This window comes from Amblyomma mixtum, chromosome 3, assembly GCF_055824585.1.
Source record: "Amblyomma mixtum isolate Tamu chromosome 3, ASM5582458v1, whole genome shotgun sequence".
Taxonomy (NCBI): Eukaryota; Metazoa; Arthropoda; class Arachnida; order Ixodida; family Ixodidae; genus Amblyomma; species Amblyomma mixtum.
The window spans coordinates 135,485,334-135,512,331 of record NC_143014.1 but is presented as its reverse complement, the minus strand read 5'-3'; the positions used below and the strand labels follow the sequence as shown (position 1 = coordinate 135,512,331).

Sequence of the window (26,998 nt, the reverse complement as noted above, 5' to 3'; positions counted from 1 at the left end):
AAGCAGTAAAGAATATGCTTGACAGTAGACCTCACCTGTATTCACAACGAAACTACAAAACGACTTAAGTTGGAGGTAGATGGCATTCCCAAAGATTACTTTGAAGTACTGTTTAGGTCTACAAGATGACATGTTGCAAAGTTGGACCCAGCGCTTTATAAATACAGCAGCAGGTGCTGAAAGCTTCTGTTCCTGAAGAGTCAGGATGGTGAGAGTAGGGCCTCCAGGTCAGGGGAAAGTGCTACTTGGGCAGGAGTCTGGCCATCTGCATCCTTGACATCCCTGTTGGCACCTCGTTTGAGCAAAAGTTCAGCCACCTGCTGGTGGCCACATGATGCCGCTGCGAAGGCATACACTTTGTGTCAAGAGTGCACATGATACAAATTGCAAAATACACAACTTTGCACTAATGAAGCATGGTGCCTGCTACCCTAGAGGGCTCAAAAAGCATAGCTTTATGGTTTATGGCGGTTTAATGTCCTAAAGCGACTCAGGCTATGAGGGACGCCGTAGTGAAGGGCTCCCGAAATTTCGACCACCTGGGGTTCTTTAACATGCACCGACATCGCACAGTACATAAGCCTCTACAATAGCAGCAGCCAGGCTGAGTGCTACTGGTATGGAAGCAATCAGTGAATAAGTCATTTTGTAGTGCATACAAATGAAAATACCTATAGTCCAGCCCGGTTATAGCAAAGCCATTTAGAGCAAAATAGCAGTTATTATGAAGGGATTTCAATTTCTCGTTCCCATTTTTGCATTTTCAATGTAAGTTTGCTCCAGTTTTAAAAAGGTCAATAAAAGCGTGTCAGCAAATATAGCAAAGAGATTTCGTGCCAACCCAAAAATAATTATCAATCGGAACGTTCTTACACCTTTAAGGCAAATTTTTGGGCGCAAATAACAGCAGAACTCGGCTGACAGCAACCTTCGCAGCAGCGTCTGGTCTCCCACGAAACAAAAGGTGGCTTCACTGCATCGCTTGGCTCGACGCCCCAGTGGCGTGCCTGCCTCGCACGGAAGAATAAAAAAGGAAAAGAGGTGGGTTGTTGGTGACGTCATAGAGAAGGAACCGACTGGGCCAATCGCAGTTCTTGAATTTTTCTCAGGTGGGTTCGGCACTTGAAGCAGGGATCGGAGAGCCGTGCGTGTTGGAAGTGCTCCTTTGCGCCGCTTTCGTGGCCTTTGTATGTACTTTGAGTTACTCACCTTCCTGCCTTGTTCCCCTTCTTTCCTATTCCGTGACCGCTTTCTTCTCTGGTTAAGGCAACGGACCTACTGAGTTGTCACCTTTGTCGGGACCGACTCAATTTGTCTGGCTGTGTCGAGTCTGGCGAGCCCCGGCACCTCGACAGGGAAGAGAAAGGTTCTGTCTTTGAAGACGAAGCGCGCCATTCTAAACGAAGTGCGCCGAAAGATAAAAAAGAGCGAAATCACACAGAAGTATGAAATCGCCCTGTCCAAACGTTCAACAATAATCAAAAACGGTGACGATGTTGAAGCCGCACTAAAAGTGGTTCCTGAATATGCGATTGAAGAACATTCCACTCAGTGGACCGATCATGCTGGCGAAGGCCAAGGACTTGAGTTTCGCTCTCGGTCACGAAGGCTTCCAGCCAGGAAATGGGTGGCTCCAGCGGTTCAAGGAGACGCACAGCATCACGTGTAAAAGCATTGTCGGGGAGGCTGCATCCTTTGACAAGGGTTCGCTTCAGCAGTGGATGGCCAAGCACCGCGATCAGATTCTTGCGTATTCCGACAAGGATATCTGCAACGCAGATGAAACCGATCTGTTTTTCCAACTGCTGGCAACGAAGACTCGCAGCGAAGACTGACAAATGCGTGGGCGGAAAGGACAGCAAAAACCAGATCACTGTGCTGATCTGCACAAACATAAATGGTTCGGATAAGAGAGACTTGTTGGTCATTGGCAAATCCAAGAAACCACGCGGCTTCACCAAAATGCTGTCTATGACAGTGACGTACATAAGCGATAAGAAGGCATGGATGATGCAAGACATTTTTGGCAAGTGGTTCGCTGACTTCGACAAAGAAATGGTCCGAAGGAAACACAAGGTGCTCATGTTGCTTGACAACTTCAGTGCGCATCACGTCAATGCACACTTGAGTGCTTTCGAGCGCTGTCGAGGTTTCATTCCTTCCCCCAAATACTACCGCCAAGGTGCAGCTTATGGATCAGGGGGTTCTTGCCAACTTCAAGGTCCACTACTGGCACCAAGTGATCAAGCACCTCCTCATCGATGCTCGCACTGCCGACAATGTGGCCAACATGAAAGTCCCTTTGGTGCAGGCGATTTTGTTCACAAGCGGAGCCTGGAGGGACATGAAGCATTTGACCATAGCCCACTGCTTCGAGAAAGCCGGCTTTTCCCGAAGTAGGGTGCGGCGCCTCCCGGGGCAGACATAGCTGCAACAGCTGATGGTGCCGCCTCCTTGGAGCAGCTCTGGGAGTCCGCTAGCTGGTTGGACCTTGTGCTCTCGGGTCTGAGCCACATGGACTTCTTTTTCGCTGATGACGACCTTGTTGCTACGACGACTGATGACGTTGCTGGGAGCATCATAGACGAGACCACGGTGGATAGTGCCTCCGACAGCGATTGCGTTGCCCCTAAGCCAGTGACCTCCGCAGCGGCCATCGCAGCAGATGACACTCTGCGCATGTTCCTCAGGAGTTCAGAGTTCGACCAGAACTTTGGTTCACAGTTGGACGGCATGGAGGCCGTGATCCTGAAGTCCCCACTCGCGAAAGGTGTTCAGGGAACACTGGACCAGTTCTTCCAGCAGCAATAAATTAATTTGCCGATATTTGCTTTTGTTTTCTTTTCATAGTCCAGATATAACAAAATAGTGGATATAGCAAAGCGATTTCCGATTCCTGCTGACTTCGCTGTAACCGGGTTAGACTGTACTTCCATTTCACACATAGCAGGCAATGCTGACAAAGCTAGCGTGCCTGTTCGCACAGGCTAAAAGTCCACGCCCAAAAAGTAATTCACCATACAACCAAAGTGAACACAAGCATATCTCGTTGCGAGAAATCTTGAGTGCTGTGACTGGCACCCCCTGGAATTCGTTTTACCTCTTGCCACATTTTCGTCCTGCGACTCATTGAGACTTCGAGAAGTAAAGAATTACATGTGGCGGTATGATACATGGTTGGTAGGGCAAATCGCTCCTACTCAATCTGTGCCCAAAAAAGTAGTCCACACACAGTGCAAATTATAGCCAAAGCGCCCGAACACTGAGTGCCTCACAGCTTGGACCGTCATTTTCAATGCAACCACATCGTTTTATACCACTCTTTGTTTTTGCCCATACACTCACTGGAGTTTCGAAAAGAACGAACGATATGTGGCGGAGTAATGTGGTTTTGCGGATGCACTGCTTCCGCAGCCTCCGCAGCGCTGCCTGCTATGTATGACAATGAGTATAATGCAAATTCATATTTTGTACAGATTCAGGTGAAAGGACATAAATGTCATTGCTGTGGGTCAAATAACAACCAATATGCTTACCACCAGGAGCACATGATTAACAAGAAGTTGAGAAAAAAGGAAAGCAAACAAAACAAAAAAGGCAAAAAGCCACTGATTCCCCAGAAAGCACAATTGTAAAGGTAAAAAAAAAAAATTAAATGAACAAGCACTTCTCAGAGAAGGATAAACTGAAAGTGCTGTTCCCTAGGCAATGGCATTGTTCACTTTCCCCCAGCCTCTGCACCGAGAATAGACTACTGCCTGCACGAACATCAGCATATATACTGGGCTGTCTCAAGACCATTGTTTAAACTCTACCTTCGAATTTCAGCTCTCTGTACATCCTGTCTCTACAATAGAACAGGAGACAAGGTCGATTCCTGCACGACTGACCATATTTCCAGCAAGCAAACTAACTACGGAATGTGCCTGGCTGTGCACCCTGTTGCTGATGCTCGGGTGCAACATTTGCTATTAGGTCCTTGAGAGGGACTCCAGGAACGTCGTACAAGCCAGGCAAAACAAATTTTCAAGCAGCCATGCTGTGCGATGAGCTTAAAAACAATAGGAGCAATTGGGTGACTTGCTGTCATCTACTAAGCTGAGCGCCATTAATTTGTAAGAGCTTTCTTCTGTCTTAAATTAACTAATTGCAAATATTCAGAAGACAAGGGAACGGAAAGAGGTGCTCGTTATGACATAAATGATGGAAGCTAACAGTCACCGAAACCAAGGAGCACAGGGGATGTCTTTCTTTGTAGTTTTCATCAATGGGAGATTAAAAGCAGAAGAAAAAACAACCACATGCCACCGGAGGGATCCGAACCCACGACCTCCGAATTTCGCGTCCAGTGCTTTACAAACTGATCTATGTCGACAGCTGTCCAATCTTCTGCTTTCGGGGTATTTATGTGTAGTGTAAGCGAACCTTCAGAGTGTTCACCAGTGCCACCCTCGTCCACAGCGGCAGACATAGTACGTCCTGTATTACTGCGAGTACCAAGTAGGAACGCGATAAAACAGTGAGTACTGCAGAGGAAAGTCCAACTTTTCTCTGCTCCTTGGGGCAAGGCACCAAGCAAGGAACATTGGTGGTCATTCATACCACAGCTCCAACAATAAATGAAAGCAGAAAGTAAATAAATAGTATAAATATGATGACACACTACAGACGGCATCAAGCCTATAAACTTATGCACGTTGTGTGCAGCATTTACAATTGCACACGACACGATTAGCAGAAGCGTGGACTGAAGTCCAACTTTCCATATGAAGCAAAACACCATACTGCAATAACACATGTCACGCATAACAAAGTTGGGACTGGTAAATAAGCGCAGAAGTAAACTGTAAGGCCAAATGCTTTTAGGGAAACATTTTTTACCACTGCAGGCAAGCTTTCGTTAAAATGAAAAAGTCTGCTGTAAGCTTTCCAATGATAGCTACATGAATTGAGGATGATTCTGAATGAACCACACAAGCATGTTACATTTAAAATTGTGCAGTAGCTGGCCAAAGGCAAAAGCTATATAGACCTTATGCAAAACTGCTGCCATCTATCGGAGAAAAGAAGAACCAGCAGAAATCCACCATGTTGGAGGATGACTGAAGCTCGTTCCGCCTCTGCTCTCTGGATTTAGGCGTGCCCTGCGTTAGCTTCCTTACTGCTGTGCTGGCTTGAAAATCTTATTTCCTGTCACTTGAGCCTGTAAACATGACTGAATGGTCAGTCGACCTGTTTCTGCTGCCCAAGTTTCCAAGCGACTTCGCAGACACTTACTACGCCTCCAAAACACTTTCCGAACGCCACCGGGTATGGAGATACAAGTTTTTCACGGAGTCCTACGTCAGTTTGCCGACGCTGAACACCAAGAAATGTACGAAGCAAGTGTAATTTTCGTTTACGGCTAAAAATGTGCGCATTTCAGTCTAGTTTGAGTCAGTTTTTATTTGGTTGGATACTTTTTGCGAACGGGCATGCCGCTTGAATTGCTGCTGTTGTGGTAGTTTTCTCTGTGTGTTGCGTCGACACCGAAAGCAAACGATAGTAAACTTCACGCTCATGTTGGCAGTGTCGAAAAAAGTGGCCTGTCAACATGCGACGCTTTTCATTTTCCTTGAAAAGTTCATACAGCATTTGTTTATTTGCCCTAGTGCTCTAGCGCCCCGAGCCCCCAGTTTGCCCTAGTGCCCTAGACAGAGAAAGAAAACACGTTATTATTATTACCGGGCACATAGAGCCCTAGGTCCTCACACGACCCCACTACACAACTGTTTACCATTCTTGGACTATCGCCGTTAAAAACACATAGCCCGTGAATGCCGCAGTGTCTATGGCTTTACCACGACGAGCAAGCAGTTGTGCACTGAGATTTTTGGAGGATTCCACTCCAGAAAATTCCACTCCAGACCGGTCGCTCCAGAAAAAGGCACCTTTCCCTGGTCTAACAGAAACGATTGACTGACTTGCAGTGCACAAACGTTCCGTGCCACGGGCACTTGATCCTTGCTGGTGTTTCCGTCGAAACAAATATTCACACTTAAAACTAACGCGTGTAACCGCTGCGGTGGATAACGCTAGGAGCGACGGTTCTCACAAAGCGCGACCCGTACCACTGAACAGCTGATCACGATTACTCTCTTGCGAGGCCGATAATCGCAGCATTTCACGGGAAATCGCAGGAGAAAAACTACTTTTGTGTGATATTTTCTTCGTGCCTACAAAGCTTATTTCTAATTTCATTTGCTAAATAGCGATAACGAAATGCGTTTCGCGACGTCTCGACATGTAGCGACGGTACTGCAACATTTGTGTCGCTGTGTCGCCGGTGTCGGGGATCGCAGTCCAAAAATAGAAATGCGCTCAAATCAAGTGCTCTTGCCTTTTTTCCCTGGGCGTCTTTGTGACCCTTCTGCGTACAGCAAGGCACTAAGCAATATGTAGGCATACTGAGGACGGTGAAACTCGAGCGCGCGCGACGAGCGTGCACCAGTACGTGCTGTGAATCCGGCGGCTATCCTCCAACATGGCGGATCGCGCACGGCGACCGCTAGATGGCAGTGCATTTCGCATAAGGTCTATAGGGGGCTTTTTGTGGGGTAAATGGCACAAGCATAGTACATTGTAAAAGCTCCAGCGTTCTCCTGCCATTCAATCAGAATGTCATCCAGGTGGGCCTACGCCATAAGGGAAATGTTTGTTGGGGGGTGCTCTCAAGAATGTGCGACCTTTGGTTATGGGATCCTGGTGGTCCTAAGAGTGGGCACAGTTATGAGAAAGGCAGGGGTACCAGTATAGCCATTGCTGTCAGGTCTGGGAGATATTTTCTCCAAGATCCTCATCCTGTATGTTGAGCTTGATGGCTAGTAGAGGACATTAGCTCTGTAAACAAGCTAGGTGTTTTCCAACAATGGATCACAGTGAATGCATATTTGCATAACTTTTGCACCGAGCATACCCCATCACAAAGTTATGCCTTGAGATAGCGGCTGCTCATAGTATTTTATTCACAGTGAATGGTATCGCCACCAGCATTGTAGTACAGTGTAACTGAAAATTGAGTTTACCTATCAGAATGTGCAGGCAAGTATTTCCAACAGCATGACCTGCGCAGTCGTGTGATCCAGACAGGCCTACTCTATGTGGCCTTAAATTGGGTGCTCTCATGGGTTTCAAGGGCATGGTACAGCTACTGCTGTACCATGTCAAGGTGCAAAGTCTGAGAGCTGTTCGCCACATGCACATGGTTTATATCATTCTTTTAGAAAAGCAGCACAGCAGAAAGATGCTAGAGCTTCAGCATGCAGGGTGGGCACAGGGGATTCGACGCACTCTAGTGCATAAAGTGTATGATGCTATACAGATATACAGGGTGTTTCACCATCCTAAGTAATATCCGTATCAGTTTTGAGAATTTCGAAAACACTGTTACCCTAGGCACTGTGGCCCAACAAATTCTGGCTACATCGCACCAAAATACATGTGCTTTTGTGAAACTTGCAGACAAAGCACCTCTCCAGAGCACATAACTCGTAGCCAAAATTTGTTGGGCCACAGAGCCGAGGTAAACCGCGTTTTTGAGAATCTAAAAACTGATATGAATATTACTTACGGTGTGCTACGCGCCTCTCAATATTTAAGGAGCCTAACAGTAATAGTTAAAATGCTAACTATTCAATATCAGTTATCTAGCCTGCTAGCTAGCACGTCTTAGCTGTATTCTGATGCACTACACCACTGACAATGCTATGCCGGAAAAAGTGCTCTTCTAACTCAAAAAGCCTATTTTTAAAAATCGTGTAAAATCTTAGGCGAAACACCCTGCATGCGTGTGTGGGGGCGTGTGCACGCTCGCTCACTCTTGTTTTCCCTGTCCCTGCAAGACCTGGCCTGGTGGGAAAAAAAAAATGGTACATGCTGTGCCTTGCAAACAGCAAGGAATGTGCAAGGAGTACAACAATGTTTCAAGAACAACTTACCATAATGCAAAGGTGTCTGGCCTTCTGCATCCTGAAAAGCAACGAAAACAGTGAATGATAAAATTACTAGAAGCTTTTGGTGCTGCAGAAATAACAGCTGCCAGGTTACCAAGGTAACATGGAACTGCTATGTGAATTAACAGCCTTTAATCCTCAGGAAGTTGCATCAGAATTATCAGTTTCTCTGTAAAATGTGACACAATATTTTGCTGGGGACAAGGGCAGCCAAGACTGCCAGGATGCAGCTAATTGGAAATTATTGGGAGAAACCTTTATCATGCACCATATACATATATAAAAATATATATTATCGTATTTTTGTTACCAAAAATTTAGAATTTAGAAATGTTATTAAATTCCAATCTTTAACATTTAAAATTTTAAACATAATTGCAATACAGATTAAAATTAAGGCTTAAATCTGCATTTCAATTTAAAACAAAAATTATGCTTGTAATTTGCTTATAAGTATAAGCTAATTTAAATTTAAAAATTAAATTAAACCATTTGAAAGTTTAAAATTTAACCCTATTTTTGAATTTAGTTCAAATTTTTTTGCAAATTAAAAATTTGTTCTAAGCTAAATTTAAATTTGACAAAGCAAATAGCCCAAGTGCCACCCACTGTTATGGATTCGGCTTCATCGACAGTTCAGAGAGGCTCCCAATTACAGCTCTAGCTGAAAAATGGCAGTAAATTGCATGAACATTTCACTACTTCAGAACTGTAAGCAGTTCTCTTGAATAGGTCAGCATTGTTTTTAACACGTTTACTGTGTCATGGGTCAATGGTCGGTTACATTGCATAATCCAGCTGTGCGGCCATGAACGTTGAGCCCTTTCGAGTGGTGCGAAAGTGATATCTTTGAGAAAAATCAAGACAGAAGAAAAACTTTCACCCCATAAGGCTTCATTAGGCATAACAAACCTCTGTGCTGAAAGAATTGCTGTGATCAATCAGTGACTCATTACTCATGCCCAACACGTCATGCCCAATTGCTGCAGCAAAAACATTATATGGTAGTGCTATCTGATTTTAAAATGCACAGCTAGCTGTATAGAAAAGTTTTAATGCAGCAGATTGCTAGCATTGTGAGTGTGAACGAGTGGGTCATTGACCGTATGATTGAAGGAAAAAAGGTGTTTTACATACTCCTCACGGCCGACACCGGAGCAAAACAAAACTGCAATGCAGTGCCATCTACAGGTGGCATCTGGAATCGAGACAGCTGATGGCAGGCCTTTTCTTATCTGCAGGCATGTTGTTTGGCTAGTTTCAATGCAACGCGCTCCATCTCGCCCTAATGTCAAGCTCTTCCATAGCAATAGCAATCTCAGGGCCCTTTTTTCATTTTGCGTCTCCCTTTTTCTTCACTGTGCGCTCAAGATATGACATTAGAGCCGGCATGCACTGCAGCATCATATGATAAAATGGTCGTACATGCAGCTAACTTGTAGCGGGCGCAGTTCATATTTAGAATAATATTCGTGACAGATGATGATGAGCAGTACGATTACTATCTCGCTGCAACCTCTCTGGCTGGACAAATTTATTAAATGGTGCATAAGTCTCCCTCCTATGTTAACTTCCGCACTCAATTAAAATGGCATCAATTTTGGCGAGGTACAGCGCGCTGCACTGAAACGAGCGAAGCGATATGACTGCAGATAAAAAAGGGCACCCCATCGGCTGTCTCAATCGCAGATGCAGGCATAGATGACATTGAGACGCAGGTTTGCCTTTGCAGAGTTCCCATTTCACTTTGCTAGAGCCATGGAGGTGAGGGGGCAGTGCTCATGGAGCGAGCAGCACACGTGTGCGCTCCCGTGCTGTTTTCAAAGCGACTGCCTTAATCCAACACAATTCTTATCTATTAGAACCCGCAAACACTTCCAGGCCACAAGGGACAAGAAAAAACACGTTGAAAGATGCACGAAAGAAAGAAAACCCTCAAAGCCTACCCGCGCCACTGGATCTGGTACAGTGCTGCTCATATAGGTCTCCCATGGCATAGTTTTGTTTCTGTGGAGAGTGCATGAGAAGCAAGCAGCATGATCGTCACCTTAATGCTTTCTCATTCTCACTATAGACGGTGTGGGTGCCGGAACGCGGCACGCGCGAGGCCGGCATTCGGAGGTAAACGCATGACACAGACGATAAAACGGCGGCCTTTGAGATAGCTTCACTACCTAGCAGGAAGTTGTCAGGACAAGCCAACTTCTTAAGGTCCTTCGGGCCGTGAGGCAAAGCTCACGGCGCGCACAAAAAAAAAAAATTAAAGCTGGCTATGAACGCAGAAAGGAGGAGGCGCGGGTCACTGAGAAAGGAGAGACAGTAAAAATGCAGTGAAGAGTAGGGTAAGGAAGAAAAGGGGCGAACATTCGCAGCACGGCAGCGCGAATCGCAGGGAAGTGGCGGCAAGAAACAGAGGCGCGACTGTGTCGCGCGTTCAACTATTGATTCTTAAACAACGCTGAGGCTGCGAAAAATGACGCAGTGTTGACGCAAAACTTTTTTTTCACATGACAACAAACTCGCGTTATATTCATAGCCGCATTGCATTTGTGCAAATGCGGTGCTTCTCAAGACAAAAACAACTGAAAACATAATGTGAAATGTGATAACTGAAAATAAATAATCATTCCATAAAGGGGCAATAAAAGCAGGATGGGAGATATTTGTGAGTGTTTCTTTTATAAACCAGCACTGTGTTTAGTAAGTAGCCAATTAATTACCCGAGAACATCCTCAGAGCCATGACGCCACCAACTGATATTAGTAAAGACCCTGATATAGTTAAGATTTTTGCTGGTCCGGGTCACTTTACAATAGAGGGGTTCTACTGTAGCTTAGCGTATATCACATATGGAAGTGCAAACTTTCTAAAATACAGGCTTCCTGGACACGCTTGGTACAAACCAAGGTCTCAGTTCCGCTATGCTATGACCTCGAAAAAATGGAGCAACTTGCCTTGGCCTCAGGATCGGCACCCCTGTCCAAAAGCAACTTGACAACCTCCAGGTAGCCACGGTCACAGGCCCAGTGCAGCAGGCTCATACCCTGCAGTTTATCTCACGTTAAGTTCTTAGCCAACTGGAAACTGGTAAAACTGCTTGTGTGATACACGATCTCAACCCTGTTTCTTGACTTGAAATCCATAACATGTACTAAGTAGCAGGTCTTGTGTTTTGCCTTGGCCATCAGGGGCACTCTGCATTGCTGTAACAATTTTACTGTCTAGAAATCTGAGCATAAATTATAAACACCCGTCCAGAAAGCAAAACCAGACAAACCTTTCTAATATTTATAAGGTGTTTTTCACGGTATTTTGCTTTTACTTTTTGACATTGGAAAGCACTGAGATCGCAGGTTCTCAAAGGCCACGCCTTTGGGCTCCAAAGGTCTCGGATGGGCGCCTTCGCCTCCAAGGCCCGTAGCAGCAAAGGTGCAACATTTATGCCATGTAGCTGCACTCTTGCGCCTTTGAACATAAGGACCTGATTCTCAAAGGCCTTTGCGGTGCCCACGTGACAGCGGTACCACAGCAGCACAAAGGAAGACTGCACAACTGCACAAATGCCAGCACAAATGCCAGCACAAATGCATGCCGTTTCAAGAAATGGTGGATGGTCAGCTTGGAAAGCAGACACCTCAAAACATCAACTGATTTAGTGTCCTTTAACCCATCCTCCCACACATATCTATATACTAAAATGCAATTTAACCCCACCCCTTCTTTTCTGATAATGCCATGTAAGTCTCTCCAAACTGCCCCCGAACTGTTGTCTAAACATACTGGTGCACTGGAGCACATGGGTGAACAGCACTTGTTTTATCATGCAAAGCAAGTCTTGCAACACAATCAGTCTTTCTAGTAGCTCCTGCCAAGAACAAGCTAAAAATAATTAATACGTGACAGTGCTTCAATTTATACAGCAGACTTCTTAGTTTAACAGAACAAAATAGTGTTCAGTAAAGTGTACTTCAAACTAAATTTTAAAGGGCAGCTGAATCATTTTCAGACAGGTTCTGTTTAAGCATGAAGTGAGACTGACTCTAATTATACGCACATGCAATGCTAAGGCTGCCACAGCGCACTGATTTCTGCACTATCTACAGATACACTTGAGCTAAGGCATCCCAATCAGTAGAGGCTGCGGCTACTTCTTCACAGCCCACTGCCTGCACCAGCTCACCACTGTATTCACTGTGAGAAGACTGACTGAGAGGGCAACCCACCTGAAGATTCAAGAGTGAGTTTTTATGGTTTTATGGGGTTTAACATCCCAAAGTGACTAATGCCGTAGTGAAGGGCTACAGATAATTTCAACCATTTGGGGTTCTTTAATGTGCACTGACATCGCACAGTACATGGGCCTTTAGCATTTCACCTCAATCGAAACGCGACCGCCGCAGCCGGGATTGAACCCACATCTTTCAGTGAAGTGCGAGTGGAGGAGAGTACATGAAACTGCAGTACAGTTCAATAGTATATGGTGACCACTGGTGCAGGCTGCTTGCATCAATACCCCTGTCTACCTTCCTTAGTTTACAACTGCTGATAGTTCTTCTCTGTCCTTCTTAAGAGAACCTAGCTGCTACAAGAAATCAGTGTATAGAAAAGCATACACTCTGGTATATGTTATACAAGAAATGCAGGGCATTAAATTAACAGCCCGCGTGACAAAGTGCATACTGGCACCAGTCATGCAGGACGCTGCATTAATTGACAAAACATGCATCACAACTTCGCTTTCCAATCCGACTAGAGGCACACTTAGTGCACCAGAGAAAATGGCATAAATGTGCCATTCTGTCCTCAGAACTAACAGGTTATGATAAGATTTTAAATACACTTGTAGAGGGAAGTCAGAAAATAGAGAAAAAAAATCACTGCACAGACCAGCAGTCTTTAACTGGCAACCCACAAACTATATGCAGTCAGTGCTGCTGTTAACAGAGGCCCAAATGACTTCCAAAACTTCAGCCTTTGCCTGGTCCTTTTGCTTTCCACATCAGTACATGAGTGCTGAATTTGCACTGCAGTGTTAAACTGCAGCTGTCCGAATTTGTGAAGACTGATCTGACCTGTATGCTACATGCTCACACACACTAATCTGCTGGTATATAACACTTTTTCAAGGTGACAAAAAAAAGGAAGAAAAAACACTTAAAAAGAAAATTTGATGACATTTAAGTTGTGAGCTATGTCTACACAATGAGTGTCTAATGTTCTTGCAATTTTCCTGCCAAAACTATAGTTTTAACCAGTTCCATTGCCCCTACATGGTATGCATGAGTCATCACATTCTCAAACTGGGTTCTGTGGACTGCTTTTGTGGGCTCCGTGAGCACCCACACCGGCTTGTCCCCCCTTTCTGGTAAACTTCTTGCGGTGGGGGCCAGCCACAGTACCTGGTTTGTTAGTTAATTTCGGAGTGCTAGCTCTTCTTAGCTTGCTGCTCAGTTTCGTGCCGTCAGCATTGGTGCCGTCCGCAGCACAGGGGGGGGGGCGGGCCTTGGCATATGCTGAAGGCTGTTGGGGTTCCTTGCTCTAGAATGTTCCAGTACTTTCCATTGGATTACCATATTAGATTATACCAATCCAATCCACTAATCCACCTCAATCCACCCATTCCCACTAATCCAACTTCATCCATTTTCTGGGTTGGGTCCACTTGCAAAATTTTGGCGATCCTTGGGAATTTAAAGGGGGGTAAGTCAACTTCTAAATTTTGGGGGTCCTCAGATTTTAAAATTTGGCAGTGCCCTATGACTGGTCCACTGGTGGTCAAGTGGCGCTGATGACATCATGATCCTCTCAATTGAATTCATAGATCGCGGGGAGTCCCCATACCACTCCTGGCGCAGTTGTGCAGCGGTTAAGCGATGCGTCTCTGCCCCGGTAGGTGGCTGTTTCCAACACAGCCACCAGTGGGGCTTGAGACCTGGGTTGCTCTTCTTGAGCACTCATACAGCTCATGGCAACTCGCCCACCACGGTGAGCAGGTTGCCACATGCTATGGTGGCTAGGTTGTTATGATGTTGCAAGGTCATGTGACCTCCCTTGACCAATTATTAATTTAACTGCCACCTGCCATGGTGGCAGGTTGTGATGACGTCACAAGGTCATGTGACCTCTCTCAGCCAATCAGGTTATTTGTGACAGAGAAGCCGGAAATTTTTGCATTTAGGAGATAACCTAAATGCTATCGCATTAAAACTCGACAAGGAGGTCTAAACTCATATAGTTGCTGCAATAATAAGCACTGGATGTCCTTTCTTTGTGACTTTCTGTTCTTTCTGTGCGACTGTCATTCCTTGTTTATATCTCCACAAATGAACGCAGCAAAATGTGAAACAAGTTAGTTTTCAAGAAAGGCAATTACAAGGTTAAATTCAATGGCAAGAAATGGATCCCCGGACGACACTGCTGAGAATTAGCTTTGTCATGATAAGAAAAAAGCTCAGTAACCCAGCTCAATTAATTGTCAGTTGAACTGCAGCAAAAAGAAAAAGAAAAAAGCAGATTGTTTTGAGCGTGAGCACACTGGACACAACACACAAGCCATGAATGCCTGCACATCAGCTCTCACCTGTTCATCACGTTTGTGTACCAGAGCTTTGTCGTTAAGGCACTCCACAAGCCTCTCCAGGCAGCCTTCCTTTGCCCAGTCAAATGCATCCTTCTTCTCAGGGGCAACGCCAGGCTCCTGCATGAAACCCCAGGTAGCAATTTCAGAATGATACAGCCACTCTAACTCTAAGCAGCTGTAATAAAAAAGCAATATTAGCTGTGGCTTAGCTCTGGTTAAGCCTGAGTGATTGCGAAAGCAATAGCTCCCCGGTTGCGCTTGGCTCTGCTGGTGGTTTGGCATGGCTTCGCCTTTTGTGCAAGTAAAGGATTTACTCTGGACACAACATGGTTTCTACTGTTTGTTTATTCCAATGAACACGCTTTGGTGGTCCGTAAAGTAGTGACTCTTGGTCTGAACACTGGTAATCACATAGTCGTCCGAATGTCTATATATACATCACCAAGTCTAGACTGCTACCCCATTGGGCTACCCCATTGGGAGCGATATCCTCTTTGGTTGGAGAGGATATCGCTCTGCACTACTCATAGACGATTCTTCGGCATTCAGAGAGTCCATGAAACTACTCTCGCTCACTGAACTTATAGAACGCCGCCGGGTTCGCCATTCTGCGGCATAGGCGCGTTGCTTAGCCAACCGCTCTTGCCTTTCTTCATCTGTCTCCTCGGCACGGCGCCGGCGTTTGCGCTCAGCACGTCGCTGGAGCGACGCCTTGTACAACTCCTCAGACATGACTAAGTGGATGCGCCTGCGGCGCCCCGTTTATCCTCTCCTAGCGAGCGCCCTCACGCGGCGGGCCGAGGAGGCCGTCACGTTGTAGCCGCCGCGCCGAGCGAAGGAACGACTACGGCCGAGGAGACGAGTTGGGGCCCCTGCTCTCCTCTGGTCGTGACGTCACGCTGTCACGTGGTCGTGCACCGCAGCTGCGCCAGAGCGAAGGAACGACCTCCACCGACGGCAGAAAAGTGCTAGCACTATTGCTTTAGCAATAAAAGATAATTATGAAAGCAGTAGAATGTACGCTGCCTATACACATGTTACTTTAAGGGAAAGCAGGACTGAGAGTAGTCGAGTGTCAGATGGAGTGACAAGCTCAGCAAGTGTTCTGTATTAACACTGCTGTGCCTGGTGTAAACAGGAATAAATGGAAATCATTGGGAAAAAGTCTTTGTGCTGCGGTGGAATTCACTTGGCTGATAATGATGATGCCTCAGATAACCTGACTCATTTTTTTCTTCTTTTCAATGCTTACCTTATCTTGGCATAAATCCGGAAGTGAATGTAAATTTGTGAGAAATAGAATGGTACTGCAAACCCTTCAGCACCACGGCAGACATGCTGAAGGGAATGGAAAAAGTTGATGATGATGTTGACAATGAATTTTTATGGTGCAAAAGGTATTTTTGTTTGCTCAAGGTGGGGTCTAAGACCCATTTCCCAAGCATTTCACCCTGGTTAAGCCGAGCACCAGCCCAGGGAAAGCTTGTATCCATTGCATCACCGGTGGGTACCCGGCGGCACTAGGGATCAAACCCCGCACCTCGCGCATGTGAGGCGGATGCTCAACCACTAGGCCACCACTGCGGTCAATGGAAAAAGTTACACAGCAACTTCATGTTTAGTTGCACATATGTCACACTTTGTACGATAAGAAAAATTGGCAGTAAATAGGTTTTACATGTGACGAGATGTGAGCTGGTGGTGCTAATCAATTAACTAGAAAAAATATAAAACATTTTGCCTACCCTTGTGCCTCTGCCCCTCAACCCATTGAAACTGTCCCTAACTTCTGTAGACAGATGCTACAGACATCATTAATGAGTGGCAGCAACAAAAATTACCCCTAAAGAGAAACCTTCGGCTTTAAAGTACCATCAATAGTTAACAAGCCTTTTCACGGGCACTATACCACTACATCAGAACACCAAAGCAAACACGAGTTTACAACAGTTTCGTTTTATCAACTATGAGCACAGGCTCCTGCAGTTCTTTCTTCTCAAGAGTAACTGTGCAAAGAAAAGTAAAGAATCCATCAAATGGAATAGTGACATGCATCTACACAGCTGAAATATGTACATCTAGTCTTTACTATAGCTCAGAGCATTTGTCCTCCGTGGCCCAAAAAGTAGCGGCGAAACTGAACAGTAGAGTCACAGGGCTTCACAGTCCAAATATATTTTCGAAAAAAAAAATATCATATTGCACAAGAGCTGTAGAAAATGTAACAGCCACGCAATGCACAGGAGGACTACTAAGACTTACTGCGCAAGGCCGGCTAACCACAGCTCCCAGCATGGATCTTCCGCTGCTCTTCATTTCCTGCATGCCACATAGCTTGCAATTGGTAATCAGGCACAACCAGAAGTCAACATACTAAACTATGAAGAAACTTTTTGTCTGCCTGACTGGCAAGAGCAGGCACAAAATTTTTGAAGATGCACACTGTACATGCATGACTATACACTGTAACAAAAACACAACCGTGTATACTAAAACAATTTATTAAATGACGCACTACTTTTTAGCATAATGTGCCCATTGAGAGCTTCACATGAGTCACTGTTCTCTTCTTAGTGCCACTGAATTCAGTCATGAGTTCACCATCTTTCATAATATGTTCCCGAGATACTTTACAGCCATGTAAGAGCCCTCACCTTCCATGACTATGATGCTGGCACTGCAGGCACTTCCTCGACACATGGCAGCTATAGTGCACACCTCTCTTGTATACTTGTGGCACATTTACCTAGCTGCCAGTACCATTTAAACAGGCTTCCCCAATGTATGACATGAGCCATATGCTCTGCATACCCTACCAGTTCTTTTGAGTTGTTGTAGGCCTTGAAAACCTCATAACTCAGTGAAGTGCTAGTCCATACACTAGAATGCCATAAGTCCTATTCCATGTCGGCTGTGCACGTTTCTTCTAAATTTTTCTTGGGTGGAAGACAGAAATGTAAAGCCACTGCAAGGCTGCGCAGTCTGCGCAGCCTAATTCCTTCAGCAGGAACACTAAAAATGAGACCTGAAGTGTTTCATGCGACAAAATACTGATAAAAGTTATATTCTGAAACTGTTATGCACCACCGATATCCACATGTTACACAAAAGGGCTGCATGGGCAATGGCGATAGGGCATGGCCTTGGCAGACAGAGTTGCCCCTGCAGGCATGAGTCGAGGAAAAATGGAGGAGAGGAATTTGACACGACAGAAATTGGAAAAGCTAAATACTGTACATTTAATTTCTGCAATGCACTTAGAAAAAAATCCTCCCGGAACAATGTCACTAATAACGTGTCTTGCTGATTCCAAAGTGTTTCCCATGATTGAGAAAGATGTTTAAGGGCTCCTTCAAATTTCTGTTGACCACTAAATACAGCGTAGTAATCAAATGATTCAACTGACACCAATAGCATTATTTTCGGCACATTCTCCAGACACTGACAGCCTATTTTTAAGCCTGCAAAAATCTGTCGGAAATGGTAAAAAAAAAAAGCGCAGTGAAGTGAACTGCACGAACAATTGCCGTAGTAGGCCAAATCTCTGCATCACAAAGACCAACAGTGAAGTCAAACAAAATGATACGACTGGTGCCGAGTTGTTTCTTTTTTGTTAAAACATGTTTTTTCACAAAAATGATCACAACTTAACTGCTAATTACAGGGTCTGTTCCGAAAGTAGTAGGACTCATTTTTTTACTTAAAATTTATTTGAGAACAGTACAAACAATAAGAATTTTTCAAGGTAGCACCCTTCCGCACCTACACGCTGCTGCCTATGAGTTTTCCAGTTTTCCTACGCCTCCAGGAACGCCTGGACCGGAATGCTGTTTAGCTCCCTCGTCACGGCCTATTGAACCACTTCTACCGATCCGTGATGTTTCCCCTTGAGCGTCGATTTTATTCTCGGGAATAGAAAAAAGAGTGGTGGGGCCAAGTCGGGCTGTAGGTGGGCTCAGGCAGCGTTGCCGCCTTGTGCTGGGCAAGAAATCGGGGTCCTCATTCATATGATGAAGAAGATCCTGGCAGATCGCTTTCCGGTTGGCCTTTTACTCCTCTGAAAACACTCCCGGCATCAACTTCGCGCACACTTTCCTCATGGTTAAGTTTTCTGTCACGATATCAAAAGCTTCGGATACAGGAATGCTCAAGTCATCAGCAATTATACTGATACTCATCCTACGATCACTGTTCAGTAAATGTTTCACTTGCTACCCATTTTCGTTGGTCTTGCTGGTCGAAGGGCGTCCGAAGCGGTCGTCGTCTTTCACTCTTTCCTTACCTTCTCGGAACAGCTTGTGCCACTCAAAAAACACCTGATCTACCCATGGAAGCGTCACCGTAGGCCTCCTTAATCATGTCGTGAGTCTCTTTGCCCGTTTTACCAACATTTACACAAAATTTGATCGCGTATCGCTGATCCAGTAAACGTTCCATGATTCTGCATGACGAGACGTTTCGATAGGGGTTCACAGTACAACCGACCTGCTCTCTTCAACGGCCGAGAGCCGACTGCCGATTTTCCCCAGCATTCCTAATATCCCCCTTCAACGATCCTGCACACGCAGACCGCCTCTCGTCCGCCCGTTCACCCAGGAAAAAACCAGTCCTACAACTTTCAGAACAGACCCTGTATTCTCTCTGGCTTGAGAACTGTCCATTACATTATAATGCATATTTCACACACTTCAAATTGCTTGATGTACTGCAAGAGCTTGAAAAACAAGATGTGTACATTGCTGAGGTTGCTTTAGATGTGAATATTTAGATGTGAACTTTGCTTAGGTTGCTTTCCATTAAAGGAACATTTTACTGCAGTGACGCTGTCTCGCTGTCTACATCCCAATATAGAGCGTCCTACATGTAGGACACCATTTTTTGAGCAATAACTCTAAGAGTTTATTGTGCAAAAGCTTGCGCCCACTAGCGTAGGTTCAAGAGGGCCTAAACTATTCCTGTGCTGGATGTGTGCGTTCAGTTTTGCGCATTGTGCGTGTTCAGAGAGACCTGCCAGTCTTCTTTGGGTGCCATTTTTTTAATTTGAACCCATCAACTACACCATAATGCTGAAGAAAAACAAATTACTTTTACGCATCGTCATGAGGAAAGGATTTTAAAGCCGAAGTCAAATGTTTGAAGCTTTACCGCATGTAACAGGTAGTGAATTTGCCTATTATCCTAAATTGTAGGATGGCTCAAAAGTTGGTGTTCAGAAAAATATTTCCACCCACAACAGAACGATTCTGAATTTAACAGTGAAATAAACATTTTATATCGAAAAATATTTCAATTTTTTCAAATTTTTGACGTTTTGGCATATATGGGTAAAGTGCAGTGATGTTAGCACCCGTCACAAAGATCAGGTTAGGGAAATCACTGAGGCAGCTACCTGTTCCTGGCATGCACAGGGAGCAGGTAAGCGAGGCATCCTTCGCACTATCAAAAAAAAGAGCGCATGTTTATACACAGCTGAATTTCAGCAGAGAGCAGCGCTTGTGTTGCTGTGTGTTTTGTCTTGTCCTGTTCTAGTTTCATGCTAATTAAGTGCCCAGGATGAACAACCAACTCACCCAACAAGCTTCGATTCTGCAGAATAAAATAGCACGGACACACAATGCAAACAAGCAAAGAACTCAAAAGAAGTTTATTCCAGTTAAATGTATAATGGAAGCAGCAACAGCCTGACCCTTTTGCTCCAACACCGAGGTGCATTTAAGTCCAAATTTGAATGATGTGCTCAAAAGTTTACTGAAAGAGATTTTAATTAACAGAGAAAGGCAGGAAGGCCTTAGCTGAGGTCCTCTGGCCCGCAATGTTCCACTCTTTATGCATATAATCACTAAAAGCCCACATTTGTCATAACTATAATTACGGCAAAGAAGAGTAAGTAGAACATAAAAATGTAGCTGCCAAGGCAACTCAGTGCAATGGAGCAGACTTGGTGAGATAAAATCCCCCTACCTCAGGGCTCCAATCAGGGAAGAGCTCACAGACGAATTTCACATATTCATCCATCGCTGTGGTAGCACTCATATCACCCAACTGTCTCCAGGCATCCCTGCCAACAAGAGACACATTAATTTCGACAGCTATGAATTGCAATGCGTGTAAAATGTTTCGGTACAGTTAGGAAATGAAACAGAAGTATAATTTTTTTGTCCCACTGCAAACATAAGCAACTAGCTTTCTTCCCTGCTATAAAGATGATTACTACACTTGGAGCAAGACTATAACTTTGACAATGCTCTTATGGCTGCCAAGGTCTATACAAAAGCAGCAAACACATTAGTGTGCAGAGGAGCAAATATGGTTGCTGCAGAAAGCAACGGCCTACAGTAACAAATGATCCACATACAGTAGCACACAGCTGAGTTTTCAACATATGCAAGGCTCAACTTCAAAAAGTTCGTTAACATGACTTCCCTAATACAGACTTGCATGATGGCAGTTCTGACATGCCTTCTCTACCAAAGCCCTCTTTCGCTTTGCTGTGCTCTCTTTCAGACTAAGCAATCTTCTTACTTTTTTTTTTTTTACCCGTGATCTACAGTGGTACAGCTTGCACAACAAAAGCCCAAGCATTCTCACTGAGGCATGAAGAGGCAAGCGTTCCACCTTCACGTCCTAGTCTGAATTTCTGCTATTACGTTGTGGTTCTTTCATTTTGCTCACTCATTCCTTAAAGGGGCTCTGAAAAGGGGTCTAATAAAGTTGTGGTGTACCCGCTTCACAAATATTGTCCAGCAAGAATTTTTTTTTAATGCGCTTTGTAGAAGCTGAGTCATCTGTAGTCAAATTTTGTATTTCAGCGCCTTCACGCCTTTCCCTCTCCTCTCGTCATTTTTTGCAGGCTGGAAGGTCGGTGCTCCTCCTCCGCCGGCCCCACATCCGGGGGCGGAGCTTCCTGACCCACTGGAGGAGCTGCATGCTTATTGGCCGTGGCCGCGGTAGCTACCTGACGTCTGAAAGAAACTTACAAATAGCCACCTCTCCACTTGTATGTGCATGTGCGAGCGCCAGAGAAGGGTGTGAGCATGAAAAAGTCGCCAGGAAGGGCTCGCCAACTTTAGCGCGTGATTATGGGTTCTCTGCTGCATGTAGAAGCGTATTATTTGGCTCAGGTTTTCATGACAACACAGTGCAGTGATTGAGCAAGTTGACATACTCTCCTTCGAAGGTGTTTCAGAGCCCCTTTAACTTTTTTTTTCCATGGCTTTCTTGCATGCTCAGTGCTACATAACCAGTGCAGAAAGACACAATATAGTGCTATTCTGAACCTGCTGATTGCAGCCATTATGCTCTCCAACTTTGCTCTTGTAATAATTAATCCACATTTCAGAGCAGCACAATCTATGATGCTTTACTAAGATCTACTGCCTCCAGGTACAGGTGCAGATGTACACCTGCCTAAGTGCAGGCAAGGTGCATGATGTAGACTTCTGACACACGTTCATGCCTCCCATCAAAATGAGGAATGTTATTCGCCGAGGCTAGTCGTCAATATGCGAGAGAAACTGTTTAGAAAGATGGTATGTACCAACGTGAAAAGTGTAATGAAACTGCTCGATTGAAATGTCTGTGGCTATGATATCACCATGCCCTTTATAAAAGTTTTTGTAACAGCAGATTCCCTTCATGCATCCTTGGAAACACATGAGTAAAGTCAAATTTCTGTTACAATCACTGGTCGAGTTGGCAGTACTGAATAAAATAAATTTCCACCCAGAGAAGCTTTAAGGGCCCTTTGAGGCATAAATGAAAAGAGATTAATGACCACAGTTATCGCTAACACACAACACACTAATCGCAAATGTTGTACAATGACATACGTGTTTTATACGGAAGGCTCAGTAGCACAAGCATTCAGCTGGTGAAATTCCCCTCAAGTCGACCAAACTTACAGCACAAGCAAAAATTTAGTCTTTATTCTGGCTTATAAAAATGCTTTCACTGGTCACTACAGCAACAAACAAAAGACAAATCTTGCCTATCAGACTAATTACATTGTAAAATAGAACTATCCCAGAATTTTCGTACAGCACTGTGCAACCACAGCTTATTTTGGAGCTTAGATGCATCACCAAACCAGTTGACTTTCAAGACTGTGAGTACAGCTTAGCCTGTTAAATGCACTAAAATCATCCAGATGAAAATTCCAATACAACAGGAGAAAACAATCATGCCTTCAGCTATCTGCTGACACACGATTCGCCATGAAAGCAGGAACAAGCTTTGAATGTACTACCGCATTCTATCACACGTGAAGTTGGAAGCACGATGCACAATTGATAGCCTTTCAATTCTGAAATGCTAAATTCTGCAGCTGATGCACACTGCATTAGGTGTATGGTACACTATTCAATGGAGTCTGTAATCTGATGTTCATGACCAAGCAGAATAAACTTGTTTTCCCATGTTAAAATGCTAAGTAAGAGCTAAGGATTAATAAAAAAAAGAGGGAGAAAGAGGGAGAGAGAGAGAGAGGCAGCCACATTACTAACACACTAAAATTTAAAACGCAAATCCTCAAAGGTCATTTAAAGATTCTAAAACCAGAATCCATAAACATATTCTCAGTCAGTTACCATTTCTGGCGACCCTTTGGATCATAGAACGCTGGCCTTGATGACTTGCAGGGTCCGTCATGAGCCTGCAAGAAGAAATGGACACACATTACATCAGAAGGCACACTTGTTAGAGTAGTAAAAATGAAGCACAACAGAATTTTCTAAGCATGTGGACAGGTGCCTCTTTGCTATTGTTACGGAAAACCAGAAATAAATGTCTTTTTTATTACATTCATTTCACACGCATACATGCACACACACACAAAACAAGAACACAAAGCATCTGTATTGAAATGTAAGTTCTGTGCACAAAGAATGTAAATTCATTTGCACAAGAAGCAACTGGGGCATAATTTTGAAGATACATAATTTTATAGTTACACCAGTTCCCACCTACCAGTTGGCAAACTACTGAGGCTATACCTCATTGCACTGTACTGACTATTCCCAACTGCATGACAGCCTTGTACCCACCCTCCACGAATTCTGGAAATTTCACAAGGAGCTGTAGTTTCTTTTTTTTTTTCATGGGTACAAAACTGTGAAACATGTGAACAATGATGCGCTGTCAAAACTAAATTTTAAATTTTAACATATCTGAGTCAGGTCATCTTTCTTGGCAAATGCAAGCACTAAAGACAGGGACCACAGACAGCTCTAATGCTAAAATTAAACAGCACAGCTCAAAGCACAGCGTGCATTAATGTCTCCTGATTGCTAAAAACTTCAATAACAGTTTTGTCCGTGTGTTTTAACCATCACTTTAGGTGCTTCTTGTGCAAATTAATTTACATTCTTTGTGCACAGAGGCACAAAGAGGCACAAAGAACAGCAATTAGCAACAGACTTCAAAAGCTGAAATGAAACCTAGTAAATGGTTTCGTACCCAACACTAACACTTTCTGTTTAATGCATGGCATTTAATAAGCACTGGTTTTAGCACACAACTGATTTCCAGCAAGGTGTGAAAACAAAGCCTTACATGCTGCAAGTCATAAAGGATGCTATCAAAATTATGTACGGCAAGAACACCGCCCATAATTCAGTGCATAAAGAAATAAAAATTTAACCTGAATTCATCTGAAAAAAGAAATTTGACAAATAGATTACTGATGGGAGTTAGAAAAAGAATAGCACGATTACTCCCACATATTAAAGATGTCATCATACTGTGCATAGGAGGAGGAGGTAAAATGCATATGTACAAGTAATACCAAGCAAAGAGAATGGGATAAGTAAAATAAGAACCCACACTTCTTATCTACCTAAAGTCAAGAGAGATACATTCTTAAAGTGCCATTACTTTCGGTCACATTTATTATATTTAACCATGTTCAGCTTTGATCATTACAACAGCAGTACTAACTAAAAAATTCATGTATCTATTACATTTCAACAGAAAATTTATTCACACTTAATCAAGCTTTTTCTCTGCAGTAAATAGCTTCACAGTAATTCCCATTTTGTTGACTAAATTTTTACTGCAACTTGTTAACATGAAAAGGTACTGGGCCAATGTGTGATTTCTGCCCTTACTGTTTTCATAATCGTAGCAACTGCTTATTAAAACAGAGTTAACAATCCTTCCCAAAGGCCTTTCCCTTTGCAGACAAAATGAAACCATTCTATCATGCTGTCAAAGTGACAGTAATTTAGTGCAGACATCACCATATATTTTTGACATACAAATAAGGAAGAACGGTGGGTATTAAACTCCCGCAGTACTAGGTGCAGCGTTTTATTGCAGCTGGTAAACGATGAATTCAACAGCAACCTTAATTCAAGCATTCAAGCTGCACCTAAATTATGTGCATGAAAAATAAAAAAAATTGAAGTACAAAATGCAGGCCCCCCTGTTCAGGCACACGGTACAATACAATGTGCCCTTCATGGACAGCTAACACGAAGATGTTTGATGGTTTTTGGTTATGGTTTTATGGGATTTAATGTCCCAAAGTGACTCGGGCTATGAGAGACGCCGTAGTGGTGGAAGGCTCCGGACAATTTCAACCACCTGGGGTTCTTTAACGTGCACAGATATCACAGGGTAAACAGGCCGCTAGCATTTCGCCTCCATCGAAAGCAGTACAATCAGCTATCAACGTTTCGCGTCTTCCATACAGTATGAAGGACATGCATGCTTATGTACACATCTCCTTTTGGAACATTATCAGACTCTTGTGCAGTGCGAGGCATCACGCACGCACATCAGCACAGGAAACTTCAGCCTGTCTAGATGTACTAAGTGTCAGTAATATAAACCGTTGTGTAGTTGAGGTGGCTGCCTGTGGAAAAGCGAGTCAAGGCAACTGGACCAGTGGCAGCAACTGCCTCGATTACATTAAACTAAAAGACGTGGAGAACAGGTGCTCTGCTACAAACTGGTTAAATTGAGCTGTGCCAACTTATGTCGATGATTCTGTGGCTCGACCCTTCATAACGGGAGATCACAGCACTAGCTAGGATATTGAAATACCAACATTTTGCCTCTTTCATACAATATGAAGGCCATGCATGCTCATGCACACAGCCTCCTCCTGCAACATTCAACAGTGACCTTAATTCTATCATTACATAATTAAACACTACTAAACACAGTTGCACCTAAATTTTGTGCAAAAAAAAAAGTTTGAACAGTAATAAAAAATACAGTACAAGCAAAAGGTACCGATACAGTGTGCATGTGCCGACGCGGATATGTGTGAAACGGCATTACCGCCTACGGACATTTTGTCTCTTTCACAGAGTATGAGTCCCTATAGTCTGAATCGCTTTGAGATGTTAAACCCCATAAACCATAAACCAATAATTCAGTATGAAGGCGACGATGCCAAGTGGACAGGCAACAGCACCTGGCGGGGAAAGGCGGAAAACGATTACATGGATAATCAGTTCCGAGCGTGCGGACGTAAGTGGCCGAGCTACTTCTCAACAGAAAAACGCGATGCGCTCTTTCTGGAAACACCGTCAATATAAGCAAGTTCGCAAGCTTAACAGGAGAAAACAAGACCAGTCGCTAAAAAATCGAAACAGGTTCACAAATATTTCTTCATAGCTTGAACTGTCCATGGCAAATACCTATCTGGAACTCTTCAACAGACAGCACATTACAGCTCTCATTCTAGTACTTAACACCGAAGCACCTGTAGGTTAAGCGGGCGTGTGTGCAGCACGGCTGTGGCATGCATACAAACACGCTGCATTCCTTCATTAACAGGAATGAGAGAGGAAAGAAACATGTACTGATTAAAGGCTCTGCTAATTCCAGACTATTATCCACACGCACCTGTTTGTATCTCGCATAGAGGTAGAGCAGCTGATCGGTAGCCAAATTCCCGGCATTGGCCTGAATGTGCTCCGCCGCCCTCGAAAAGAGGTCCTTCTGCTTGTCCCACGTATTAAGGTCATTCGCACGATCGCCCTGAGCCATGGCTTTTGAAGTCAATATAATATTTCACACAGCGCTCCAGCTATATTAATCAGTGTTGCGTTGCTTAAAACGAAGCAAGTTCACATGCCAATTGTAGAGCAAATAAACGGCTAAAACTGATTAACAATAAAAGTATATTCTTCCTGCTTCAGGCATATAAAGAAATGGAACCCTTCCTCGTGAAACAGACCGCACGCGCTGTTTCTGTCAACAACTAGCGTGATCCTCGACGTGGTAGACTTTTCAAAACCACTATCTGGCACAAGTTGGATACACCAGAATACGCTTTTGGCTAGTATGCTTTCGGAACCGGCTCCTCAAAAACACTAACATAACTCCACAAACATGTTTGTAACTAATATTTAATATAAAAAATACAAAATAATTTAAACTTTTGGGTAGTTAAAAATTTATTATTCTTGATGCATCA

At 44.1% G+C, this 26,998-nt stretch overlaps 1 protein-coding gene across 4 annotated transcripts; it reads right to left on the bottom strand.

Moving 5' to 3' along the window:
- Window positions 1-133: 133 nt before the first annotated feature.
- Window positions 134-26,832, bottom strand: LOC149352032 (acyl-CoA-binding domain-containing protein 6-like). Of its 4 annotated transcripts, none has more exons than XM_089581268.1 (9): window positions 26,425-26,832; window positions 23,157-23,221; window positions 20,533-20,629; window positions 16,834-16,890; window positions 14,572-14,688; window positions 10,946-11,035; window positions 9,938-9,998; window positions 7,977-8,007; window positions 134-340 (listed from the first exon to the last, which is right to left on the bottom strand). In XM_089581268.1, exons 1-9 carry the CDS (start codon window positions 26,566-26,568, stop codon window positions 310-312), a joined length of 693 nt encoding a protein of 230 aa, XP_089437394.1. In that variant the 5' UTR covers window positions 26,569-26,832; the 3' UTR covers window positions 134-309. The 4 variants fall into 4 exon arrangements, with proteins under 4 accessions (XP_089437394.1, XP_089437393.1, XP_089437392.1 ...); XM_089581266.1 differs by lacking the exon at window positions 134-340 and adding an exon at window positions 357-7,887; XM_089581267.1 differs by lacking the exon at window positions 9,938-9,998.
- Between the last annotated feature and the right edge of the window lie 166 nt (window positions 26,833-26,998).

Bases quoted from the DNA above. Each gene is read 5' to 3' on its own strand.
- LOC149352032 (XM_089581266.1), bottom strand. From the start codon at position 26,568: ATGGCTCAGGGCGATCGTGCGAATGACCTTAATACGTGGGACAAGCAG. The intron at 20,630-23,156 runs GTAACTGACTGA...TCTTGTTGGCAG, and splicing joins CCAAAGGGTCGCCAGAAATG to GGATGCCTGGAGACAGTTGG. The intron at 11,036-14,571 runs GTGAGAGCTGAT...GATAAACTGCAG, and splicing joins TACACAAACGTGATGAACAG to GGTATGAGCCTGCTGCACTG.